This window comes from Apodemus sylvaticus, chromosome 10, assembly GCF_947179515.1.
Source record: "Apodemus sylvaticus chromosome 10, mApoSyl1.1, whole genome shotgun sequence".
NCBI lineage: Eukaryota > Metazoa > Chordata > Mammalia > Rodentia > Muridae > Apodemus > Apodemus sylvaticus.
In genome coordinates this window covers 84,716,171-84,728,425 of record NC_067481.1, presented here as the reverse complement: position 1 = coordinate 84,728,425, position 12,255 = coordinate 84,716,171, and the positions used below count along the sequence as shown (strand labels likewise).

The 12,255-nt window shown below is 42.1% G+C and overlaps 1 protein-coding gene across 1 annotated transcript; it reads right to left on the bottom strand.

Moving 5' to 3' along the window:
• Window positions 1–3,767: 3,767 nt before the first annotated feature.
• Ccng1 (cyclin G1) lies at window positions 3,768–10,597 on the bottom strand. Its single transcript, XM_052196781.1, has 6 exons — window positions 10,325–10,597; window positions 9,150–9,410; window positions 7,280–7,533; window positions 6,678–6,756; window positions 6,502–6,600; window positions 3,768–6,315 (listed from the first exon to the last, which is right to left on the bottom strand). The coding sequence occupies exons 2-6, from the start codon at window positions 9,408–9,410 to the stop codon at window positions 6,124–6,126; spliced, it is 885 nt and encodes a 294-aa protein (XP_052052741.1). The 5' UTR covers window positions 10,325–10,597; the 3' UTR covers window positions 3,768–6,123.
• Window positions 10,598–12,255: the final 1,658 nt, after the last annotated feature.

Genomic DNA, 12,255 nt, shown 5'->3' with positions numbered 1-12,255 from the left:
CTTAGGAAAAATTAATTAGAAGAGTTAAAATGACTCTTCTCCTTATTGTGCTCAGCTGACTCAACCATAGACTAGTCTAGAAATAATCCCAATATTGAAGATTCCAATTTTGAAGATGGCTAACAATCTTCAGCCAGCTGTGTTAATTTAACATATAGTCTCCACTTTTCCTGAGAAGTAACAGCTTAATTCTTGATTCACAAGGCTACCTCTCCCACCTCAGAGGCCAAGCCTTGGGTCCTTAAAGTTGTTAATTTACAACTGAATTGGATACTTCTGGGACAAGTTAATCCTATTCCACCTTTAACTCTTGACCTTGTCTGTTAAGCAGACTGGCTGTCTCCACCCAGGCTCACCTGGATGGAGAGATTACATGTCTGTTAAAGACACTTGCAAACCCCCCTGGCTTCAAAACTTACACAAGTGGATCTCCAAAGAGGGAGCCACATAGAACTCAGATCTATGTGTGTTTGTTTTTGAACAAACATGGGTACCAGCGAGACGTGCGAGGCAAAGCACTGCATGGGGAGGTGAATTTCTGCTTCTGAGTCCCCAGGAAGTACACCTAATTGCATAGGGGTTAACGTCGAGAGGCTGTCCTTAAAATAATAAGGGAGCCTATTACCCCTCCTCTGAAAAAGACGTTATACAATATTTAAGAGGAATTACGGTCAATGCTTCCCCTCCTGGTTAAGGCCCGCCTTCTTATGAAGGATATTTATCCACTTGTTTTCTACCTCCTCGTGTTCAAATTAATAAAAAAAGGGAGGACATGTACAGAGCCATATTGGGGCAGTCTTGCACTTGGTCAGAGTTTGACTTTGGTCAAGGTTAACTTCTCCCAGTTAGCCAGGATTCTGCTCCACTTAGGGTGGAGCGCACGTAGTAAAGGTTAAGTTCATTGTTCTTCCAGGCATAGGGATTCCTGAATTAAACAGGTGACCCACCCAGCTGCCGGAGCAGTCAAGACGAAGACCTCCAAGAGAAGCTAGACAACTTCCACCGGAACTCAGCCTGGAGTCTGGGGGGAAGGGTTTGCCCGAACTGTTAAAAGGTCCGGCGCCATTAAAGTTTACGGCTTCGATCAGTGAACATTGACTTAGCCGTACTTTCTTTTCGCCGCTCTTCCCTATGACCCCAAAATTCTCTCAACAGGTAACCCAGTTTACATGTAGCTGCTGGCGGCTACATTCCAGGGTCTGTAGTTATCTTTTTTCTAATGCCAGCGTTAATCTCTTCAGTTTTTCTACCATCTATCAGTCTTTCCAAAGAACCAGTTTTGGTTTTGATTTTTCTCTTGCTAATTTGTTTTGAATTTTATCACCCCATCTTTTCCATCGCGCTCTCCCTCCTGCTCACTCACCTGGGTTTCACTTAGCCTCACACTCCCGTTGCCTAAGTAGAATCTTTATTGGCTCTTTTTTTTTGGATTTGTTTTTTTCAAGACAGGGTTTCTCTGTATAGCCCTGGCTGTCCTGGAACTCACTCTGTAGACCAGGCTGGCCTCAAACTCAGAAATTCACCTGCCTCTACCTCCCAGAGTGCTGGGATTACAGGCGTGCACCACCACCGCCCGACCTTTATTGTCTCTTAAGACCATCATAGTCTGTAAATGCAGTGACTGTGATTTGCACTGAGACAGTGTGTTCCACACATGGTGCTCCTTCATTTCCACTCAGTCTAGAGTTCATTGTCTTTTGATGCTTATCCTTAGAACCACAAATGGTTTGGAAGCCTCTGGTTTCATTTTTAAGTTCTTAGAATTTTGTCTATTACTCATTTCTACTTTATTAAGCAAAGACACTCTGTATGATTTCAGCTTTTTACTTTTTGGGACCCAAGACCTAGTCTGTCTTGATGACTGTTCCATACTCAACTGCGAATGGTTACATGCTAGTTAAGGATGCAGTGCTTAGTCAATTAGTTCTGTACATTTCCAGAGTAATGCCTAGTTTCCCAACTAATACTTGACGATTTCTCCTTCCGTTGCTATGCATTTGCTTCACCGTTTGTAAGTAGTGATATATTTAGTGATTTTTCGGTTATGTACTATCTCCCTCCATCAGTTTAGATTGCTCCAATGTCTATTTGTTGAACTAATGTAAAAACCATCTGGTTTTGGATTAGGATATAAGCTTCCCAGGTAACACTGTAAAATGCAGCACATTTTGTTAGGTTTTGTGATGACATGTTTGATAAGGACTACTTTGTTATTATAAAAGAGAGATTCCTCATTATTCTCTCATGATAGCACAGAATATGGTTTGGATTATGGAGATTATGTAATTTCACATGAATTAATTCTCCATTTTGGGACAGCATATGCAGAATCATAAGAGCAAAAGGCCCGGGAGTCAGAAGCACCTGAATTTCACTGTTACCCCTAGTTCCGTGCATAAACCAGGTACTAATGACTTCTTGTGTCTGATGTATTTGGTAACTGATTATCTTCATTCCCCTTAGGACTTATGTGAGGTGGGTTATACTTATACCAGCAAATCACTGCTGGCCATAGTCCTTAGAGGAGAAATAGCAATTATTTATATACGTATATATTTGGAAATACATAAAGTTCAAGTTCTTGGAAAGGACTTTGATATGAGTCAAACACAATGGGTTATTGTCATTCCCTCATAGTGCATGCTTTATAACTCCTTTTAAATGCTCTAAGGAATGTACTCTATTAACATTTCATCTTGGAAAGGGTTCATGAGGCCCCACCTATCCCCGAGGGACTGTTGACTAAGGTGACTGGGGAAGGGATGTGTCTTATTTAGGATTTCTAGTGCCTTGAGAAAATATCAGGATTAAAAGCAAATCAGGAAGGAAAGGGTCTATTGTGCTTCCACTTCCATTTCACAGACCATGGTAGAAGGGAGGCAGGGCAGGACTTCAGCAGGATCAGGCAGATGTCGAGGGGAGTGCTGCTTCATGGCCTGGTGCTCACAGCCTGCCCACAGGCCAGTCTAGTGGAGGCATTTTTCTCAGTGGAAGCTCTCCCTTCTAAAATGACTCAGGCTTGTATGAAGCTGACATAAAACTAGATAGATAGCACAGTTGTTTTCTGCAGGGTTGCACCCATTGAGAAGCTTCCCATGTTCCCGTGAGTAACTTTTTACCCATGCTCAAGTGAATAACCCTGATTAAGCTCAGTAAGAGCGTGAGCCCATTTATGAGGAACATCCACGGTGCTGGTGGGTCTAAATGAAAAACCTGATTCACAATAATGCATACAAAATAGTGTTTTAGTGACCATTCAAACACACTTAATGTGTCTTTTTTTTTTCAGATTTATTTATTTATTATATGTAAGTACACTGTAGCTGTCTTCAGACACTCCAGAAATGGGAGTCAGATCTCGTTTTTTAACGGATGATTGTGAGCCACCATGTAGTTGCTGGGATTTGAACTCGGGATCTCTGGAAGAGCAGTCAGTGCTCTTAACCGCTGAGCCATCTCTGCAGCTTTTTTTTTTTTTTTTTTTTTTTTAAATTACAGTAACTGGGTGATGGTTACTATATTTTTTGAGGTGGGGTCTCACCATGTAGGCTTGGCTGGCCGGGAGCTTGCTATGAAGACCAGGCTGGTTTCCATTTGGAATTAAAAGTGCACACCACCATACCCAGCTTGTTAATTATACTACTAAGAGATTTTGCTTCTGCCTCTGTGCATCTTACTTTAGTAAAATTAAGATACAATATAAAGAAAGCTTATTTTATAATAGTGTTAAAATACTTAAATCACAAAAGAAACCAAAACAAGGAAGGTTGTCTTTCAATAATTTTATTGAAAGGTATATTCAAAACATATTGGTACTTGGTTAGTTTGCTTCTGTCCACTCAAAATCAATATTGTTTTCAGATTGAGGCCTAGCAGCATATAGGCAGAACTGAAGTGTTCTCAGTGAAACATGGTTTACAAGGTTAAGGATAAAATACACCCGTTCTTTGGTTTATTTTTCAGCTTCTCAATGGATAATTTTCCAATCCATTACATGTCAAAATGGTTACAGCTATTCTAGGTAGACTCAGGCTGTCCAGGGCCCTGAGGAGCTGCCTGCATTTTAACAGTGTAGACCACACAGTCAAGGACAGCATGGAGGAGAATATGAGCACAACCATGGTGGTCTTAGAATTATGAAGGCCTCTTTACTTCCCTTAAGACTTAGTAGAGGAAAGTTTTGCAGATATACTCGGTTTCTTTTAAAACAAAATTCTACATTAGGAGTAGCGGCAGTTTTATAGAAACAGTCTGTGTTAAAAAAACCTTCTGGAGTGTTTTATCAAGTCTAAACTAACTTTAGTGCAATAAATAAAATTTCAGAGTGATAACTCATCCAGTTATTAAAATAAAAACAAATTCTCTCAGATGGGACTAGGTTGAAGCAGCAATTCTGATGAATTTTTCTTTTACTATGGATACAAACAACTATCCTCTAGAAGAAATATTAAAGGTAACAAATTTTCAAAACTTGTGAAATCTGCTTTATATAAAACACCCACAATTTTAAATGTAATTCTCATAGCAATAAAAAAAAAAATCCCACCTCTAAATTAACTATTACTTGGTTATGGGTGCCAAGAAACCATTTACTGCTTAAATACCTCTTTTAATACCTTAAAAAAAGTGCATTTGTGAGATGTTGGTTTTAATGTAAACCTCATAGTTTAAATTGAGATTTAAATTAAGCAGTTTACCATTTTTAATACCACCTAAGTATATATTGATCAAATCTGGGAAGTTACATCAATGTTAAAATGAAGGTTCACAGTTTTATTTCACATTTATGTCTTTAGCCTTGATTTGAATGCTTCCTGGGTGAATTCAAATCTAAGCATAACTCTCCCAAGCCTAGAATTGGGAGTTTTCCCAACTGCGAGGCCATTCTGCCAGTGCTACCTGGTAAGGTGCTGAGGCTTTTCAGAGTAAATTCTGTACCATAGGAAACTCAGGTCAGAGTGGCAGAGAGACTTGAGGGACCGTTTTTTTGGTTGCTGCTGCAATCCTGCTGCATAGGCAAACAACACAAACCCAACTTAACAGAAATCTGCCTCGAAACTGCAAGCTGCTAAGGGGGAACTGGTGATATCTCAGATGCTTGATCATATATTTATTTCAGGGGGGAGGTGAGGCATGTGCTATGTGAGAGAACTTGCCAAGGAAATGGGGAGGCTGTTCTCTCCTTCCATCACGTGGGCCCTGAAGAATGAAGTCAGGCTGCCAGGCTTGGGCAAGCACCCTTCCCGTCCCTTCTAAACCCTCTTCCCTATCTTCCCAGCAATGTTTATACATGTTGTTTGTTTGTTTTGAGTATTTTTAAGACAGGGTCTCTCCCTTATGTAGCTCTCTAGCTGTTGCAACTCACTGGAGATCAGCCTGGCTTCGAACTCAGAGATCCACCTGCCCCTACCTCCCTAGTGCTGGGATTAAAGGCGTGTGCTGCCATACATTAAGAAAAAAATTGTTTTTAATCATAAGAAGATAAATCTTTGCTATGATTAAGAAATTTAGATGGCCAAAATGTATATGTAGCAGAGACCAATTTTATATTTTCATGCATATAATTACTTTGTATTAGTCCAACTGCTATAGAGGGAAAATACTAACTATAGAATTGAGATATCCCAGCAGTTTCCAGAAACCTGATGTGGGCATGCCCTATATTTGTAAGTCTGTCACCCAAGTTTACACTCCACTTTCCTAATCAATGGACAGATTAAAATTTGTTCCTATATGGGTCACATCTCTTATTGTTCTCTTTGGGCTTATGTAACTTTAAATAAGCTACAGTAGGGTGATATGTAATTTAAAGAAGTGCTATTTCCGTAACTACGTTTAAAGTTCAGGTTTGGAGGATTCTCTTTGCTACGCTAATCCTTTGACAAAAAAGTACTAGCATGTATCTAGAAGTTTGATATGTCCTTTCTCTTGAGACTGCTAAGCCCTGTACACAGTGAATGCCTTCCAGAATTCTCTATCTGGATCAACAAACTCACTTTTCCTTTACTATTTTCATCCCATATTCTTTATATTGAAGATAGTATTTCAATTCTTTAGTTGTAGCAGAAAATGATCACACTGGACATTTTTCTGTATACAGAGACTAACAACCAGATTTACCAACTAACAAATGGTCTCGGGAATCGTTGGGAGGTGAGTTATTCTATAATAACTGTGCCTCAGTTGCCGTGCAGTGCGTCCAGACACAATCCATTTCAACTTCTGACCGTTTGGTTTGGAGCACTTGTTTGAGGAGTATTCAGTTAAACACTTGGAAACAAGTTCTTGCCAGAAGGTCAGATCTCGGCCACTTATCTGTACATAAATTAAAAAACATATTAAACGTTCCCACTGTATTTATAGTAATAAATATATTCTCATTAATATGTTTCCCCATCCAGAGGGAACTAAGGGAGAACCATTACGCTTCAGAACAATACACAGCATCTTATTTTACTTTAGGAGGTAGAGTGGATACATTTCTCTTGTAGCTTCACGTACCTTGGAATGTTTCTGAATACATTCAACTCCTTCTGTTAACTCTACGCACTTCAGTGCTTGGATCTCCAAAGCAATGATAGACAGTGCCAGCACAGAAGGCTGAAAAAGATAAACTAAAGTAAGTGCCATTGGTTAAGAACAGGTCTCTATTAGGATTAATCATATAACATCTGTACCTTTGCCTTAGAAAATATGATCCTGCAATGGCATGCCTTAAGTTGGGCTTCTAGTCTTTCAAAATTCAGATCCTTTCTCCTTTAAAAAGAAAATGGGATTGATTTTATGTAGACAGTATTATATATCTAGTTGACAGTTTTAGAAATGTACTGAAGGCAGTTTTAAAAATAAAACTCACACACACTATATACAAATTATTTTAAGTAAAGGAAATTCTCTTCTATCAGTGACAGGATCTTCTTAAACAGGAGATTTAAATGATTCTGGTCAGAAAACCATTTAGTGAACAGTAGTGTGGCACAAATACCATGATTTTATTTCAATAAAAATTCTGCATCTTTTTAATGTATTTCTGTAATTTATGTTAAATGCTTATTTTCTAGGTCTTGTAAACTAGAAACCTTAAGAAAGAGCCTTCTGTAAATGACTGACAGGCATCTTTTCACTTCTGTTAGGGAGCAAAATCCAAGAGACCACAGGTCCTTATTTTCAGCAGGATTCTATGATGAAAATCCCAATTTTTTGAAACAGCCAGACAGCCTAAGCTTTTGATTTCCAAACCTTTTTTTTGTTGTTGTTGTTCAAAACAAAGTCCACATACCTCTCAGATGGCAAGGTCTCATGGATGAGTGCGTGGTACAGCTGCAGAAACTGAAAGGCAGTCGTGGCTCTGACTTTCCAGCACACTTTCTCCAACACAATCTTCTCCATTCTCATCAGGTCAGAAACCGTGAACCTATACTGACTTATTCGGATCAAATCAGTCGCCAGTGGGACATTCCTTTCCTCTTCAATCGATTTCACAGCCAAATAAAAGCAGCTCAGTCCAACACACCCAAGGTGCTTCGCCTGTACCTACAAGCACAACAGTGTCTTTAGGATGCTTCAACAGGACACAAAGGGAACCTAGGACCCAAGTGTCATCATTATGAAAGATATATCAAATACAAAAACCTCAGCCACAACAGATTTAACATATTCTTCTTGGACAGGAGCCCGACAGTCTTATGTGCCCTACTTAGAGCCAGTGACTTTGAGTGGATAGAGAAGATAGCTTCAAAGGTAGCTTTTAAGAGTTAAACCTTGAAAGCCATATGAATATTCTGTCAGTTACTGGAAAATGACTCTCTAAATGATCCTCGCCACGACTGCCTCCTTTTCTGTTGCATGCAACCTGGAGCTGGAAAGGCCAGATGGCTAAAGGAATTAGAATTTTCATATCTGGGTAGCGATTAGGAAATATATCCTAATTCCTAACCCACAACCTAACACTGGGAGATTTAACAGAGATTTAACGTTAAATCTACGGATGTGAGTAGATGAGTGGAAATATCCAGTCTATCAAGAAAGGATTTGGTTGGGGCCTGCGTGGTGGCACAGCAGAGAAAAGCTGGTCACCAACACTGATGACCTGAGCTCAATCCCCAGGACCCACACTTAGTGGTCGGAGAGAACTAATTCCTGCATTGGTCCTCACCTTTACATACAGTGTGCCCATTTACACACAAACATACAAATATATGTAAAATGGTTTTTTAGACATTTCTTTTTCTTTTCTTTTTCTTTTTTAAGATTTTTATCTTTTGAACTAGTCTCACTGTGTAGCACTGACTCTCCTGGAAGCCACTACGTAGACCTGGCTAGCCTCGAACTTCCAGAGACCATCCGCCTGTCTCTGCCATCCAAGTGCCAGGATTAAAGGCATTTTGCCAGGCCCTTAATTTTATTTTTATTACTACTCTTTGTAAGGGGGAGATATATATGAGGGCATGTGTTTGCTATGGTGCATGGAGATTTAAGCTGGGCGGTGGTGGCACATGCCTGTAATCCCAGCACTCTGGGAGGCAGAGGCAGGCGGATTTCTGAGTTCGAGGCCAGCCTGATCTACAGGGTGAGTTCCAGGACAGCCAGGGCTATACAGAGAAATCCTGTCTCAAAAAAAACCCAAATCCAAACCAAAAAAAAAAAAAAACCGTCAGATTTGACTATGTGAGGCATGTATAGCAAGTACTCTTACTGGCTCAAAAAAGGTTTTTAAATGCAGCCAGCTTTCCTACTACTGGAGGACTACAATTAATTGCTTGATGTTAAATTACTTTCTACCTCAGTATACTACTACTATGTGATGTATTACTAGTCTTCATTATGAAAGGAAACATTGCCACAGTTGAAAGTGTTTTTTTTTTTTTTTTTTTTTGTATACCAGCCCTAATCCAGCAATTTGATGGCTTTTTTCCTTTTTGTTAATTTTAGTGTGTGTGTGTGTTTGTGTGTGTGTGGTACATTTGTGTGTGTGCCAGCGGAGGCTAGAAGAGGGCATCAGATTTCAACTGCCCACCTAGATATTGGAACTGAATTTAGATCTTCTGGAAGACCAGCAACCCCTGAGCCATTTCTCCAGCCCTCAGCCATTGGCTCTCTCAAACGCACGGAGCAAAATTAAGAGATGAGATACTGCAGCGTAAACATACCTTCATTTTAGACAAGAATCTGTCCAGTAAATTCACAGCTAGGGAAAATGTCTCTGTGTCGAAGCCAAAGAACTGAGTTAGACTAAGTAGATCTTTGACTTCAAAGTCTCGTAGTCTTGCAGTCATTCTGAGGCCATTATCGTGGGCAGACTCGATTAGTTTCAAGCCGCAGACCTTTGGCTGACATCTGGACTCCTGTTCCAACAGGGTGTCCAGCTGGTGTAGCAGTTCCTGAGAGTCAGTTGTCAGTACTTCTATCATCTATAAATAGAGCAAACCCAGAAAAGTGCATAAGAACCCTTCCTGCCTGGCTATGTTTGCATTGTGCCAAAAAGTGCTTTACAGTGCATGTCCTACCCCCACTCCCCCTTCCATTAAGTCTAAGACACTGCAAAGGGCTGTAAGTATTTTTACCTTCACCCAGTTGATAACATTCCTAAATTTTGAGTTTGTACAGGACATGAACTATGGCTTAATTTTTTTCCCCAACTTAAAGACTTCTTCTTCACTGTCAGCACATACCACAGATACTGCCCCCACAAGACAGACCCAAACCAAAAGTCAAAAGGTAGTACATGTTCTGCCATATATGTTAACAATGTGAACCTTCTTAGTTCCTTACCTGTGAAGTAGAAATAAGATTACCTAAGCTCATAGATTGGTTGGTTTAAATGGAGTCACAGAAACCGCTTAGCACATTGCTAGGGGCCCAGTTATTGCCAGATAATGAGCTTATTTCTACATCTGTGAGATGAGGGTGACAACATCTGTTTCTTGGAGTGGCCACGAAGAACACACGATATGACTCAGTGTGGCACGGTGCTTACTTAGCACAGGGTGCTCCGAATAGTCTAACGCCATTTAAAAACCAAAAGAAAAAGTTGGGCGAAGCTGGGAGTCGCATTGGTTTAAGTATGCATTGCACTTCCTCTGAGTCCTGGGCACAACCTAAACCCTGGATACAGACGACGATCCTTCCCTGGTCAATTTAAAGACAGGACTGATGTGAGAGTCGTCGTGGTGAGGAACCACTAACTCAGTTCTGGGGTGCAGGTTGGGACTGGGAGGCATGACACAGGAATACCGCTGCCGCCGCGCCTCTCCAGGCGCAGACTAGCCCGGGCTTGTGTTCCGGAGTTCAGGGCTCTGCGGTCCACCCCACAATCCCCTCTCACCTTGACAGCCACGTCTTCACCACGGTGACCACCCACCCCGGGCCTGCTCTCAGCTCGCCCCACGTCCCCGATCCGACAGGCCGACTAGGGGGACGGACTCGCGGGGGTGGGGGGCAAGTGAGCAGAGGCCCGGGGAGGGGCCGGCGTCGCGGTGGAGGGTCCCTCAGCGCCCTGACTCGGCGCTGTCTTCCTCGGGGTCAGCGCGAAGGGAAGGACTGCCGCCCAGCCCCGGAGAGACAAGCTGGGGACCCGGCTTACACACTGGGACGCATCTTCGCTGCTGATTGGTGTGGTTCTTTTGATGGATGGCTTCTGAGGAAGCTCGACCAATCAGTGCATAGTTCCCATTGTCCAGACTTCATTTCTCCGCCCCCTGAAGCCACACCCGATTCGCTCAGCCTCTCTCATTGGAGCATTTCTGAACTGTTCTTCCTTAAGCTGCGGAACTGAACGTTCAGAGCCAAGGCTTGCCCGGGCAGGTCTGGCTGCTATTAGCCAGATTGGCCTGGGTAGCGGACCAGAATGTCCTGCAAAGGCTTTTGTTTTGCATTGTTTTGGTTTTTGCTTTTTTTTTTTCCTTTTGTTGTTGTTCACTGCAGCTCAGTCCCCTCTTTCTAAAAACACAATGGCAAGTTAAAAAAATGCTTTCGTTCTCTTTACGGGATAATGAGATGATAGGTTTTCTCTATAGTGTGTGTGGTTCTAGAAGGTTCTCTCTGAGTTTTGGGAATCAGTTCATCTTTATCTTATTTTGTTGTTTTGTGAAATTTCTCAGATGTTACAATGAAGTTGGACTATGTAGATTCTTGGTTCTCAACTCATTTTCTGAATTTGTTCTTGATGGTTCAAGCTTGTAGCACCCTTATACCATCCATCATCAGTGGCTTAAAATGACGCGTGTTTGGCAGAAAACAGCGAAGAGCAGTGCTGTTTGGAAACCCCATCTGCAGTGAGCAGACTCTCAGATTTCAGAGAGGGTGTGAAGGAACATTATTCTTACAAAATTAATCTCTATGAGCCTCTTCTCTACAAGGTTAACGGAAAAATAATTATCCTGAACTCTTGCTGGACTCCTTTCCGGGATGGGGGGGGGGGGGGAGGAAGGGCGTGTCCTCCGGAGCCATGCATGCACAGAGTCCGGTTCTCAGACCTCATGACTGCCCTGGGTGCGGAGGTGGGGGTGGAGAGGTGGGAGTGGTGGATGGGGTGGTGGAGGAGGAGGAGGGTGGTGGTGGTGGTGGTGGTGGTGGTGGTGGTGGTGGTGGTGAGGAGCTGGTTTGGTGAGGGTGTGGAGTCGGGGTCTTCAGGAAGGTCCAGTTCAGTGCATCACCTGAAAGTAAGACAGGATCTTTAGTCCTAAGCTGTTCTGTAACTCCTTATGTATGTAGACTAGTCTGGCCTTGAACTCAGAGATCTACCTGCCTCTCACTCTCCTGGTGCTGGGATTGAAAAGATGCACCATCATGCCTGGCCTTTTCTCTTTTAATTTTTTAAAAAGAGTTTTAGTTTTAAAAATTATGTCTGGGGTGGGGGTAAGGTGGGGTATGTGCACAGGAGTGTGGCTGCCCATAAAGACCTGAGATGTTGGATCTGGGGTTTCAGGCAATTAGTCGTGAGTTGACCACGGAACGATATTCATTTGAATCCCTGATTTCTGTAAATCTACAAAAGCTGTGGTGATGGTGGAGTGAATTAAAATAGCCCCCATAAGTTCACAGAGAATGGTACTATTAGCAGGTGTGGCTTTGGTGGAGAAAGTGCTTCAGTCACTGTTGGCTTTGAGATCTCTGATGCTCACAACCAGGCCTACTGGCTGGTTTGTTCTTCCTGCTGCCTGTGGATGCAGGGGACGTGCTCTCTGCTGCCTCCCCAGGACCATGTCTGCTTGCATTCTGCTGGCCTCCTGCCACAATAGTGGACTAAACCTCTGA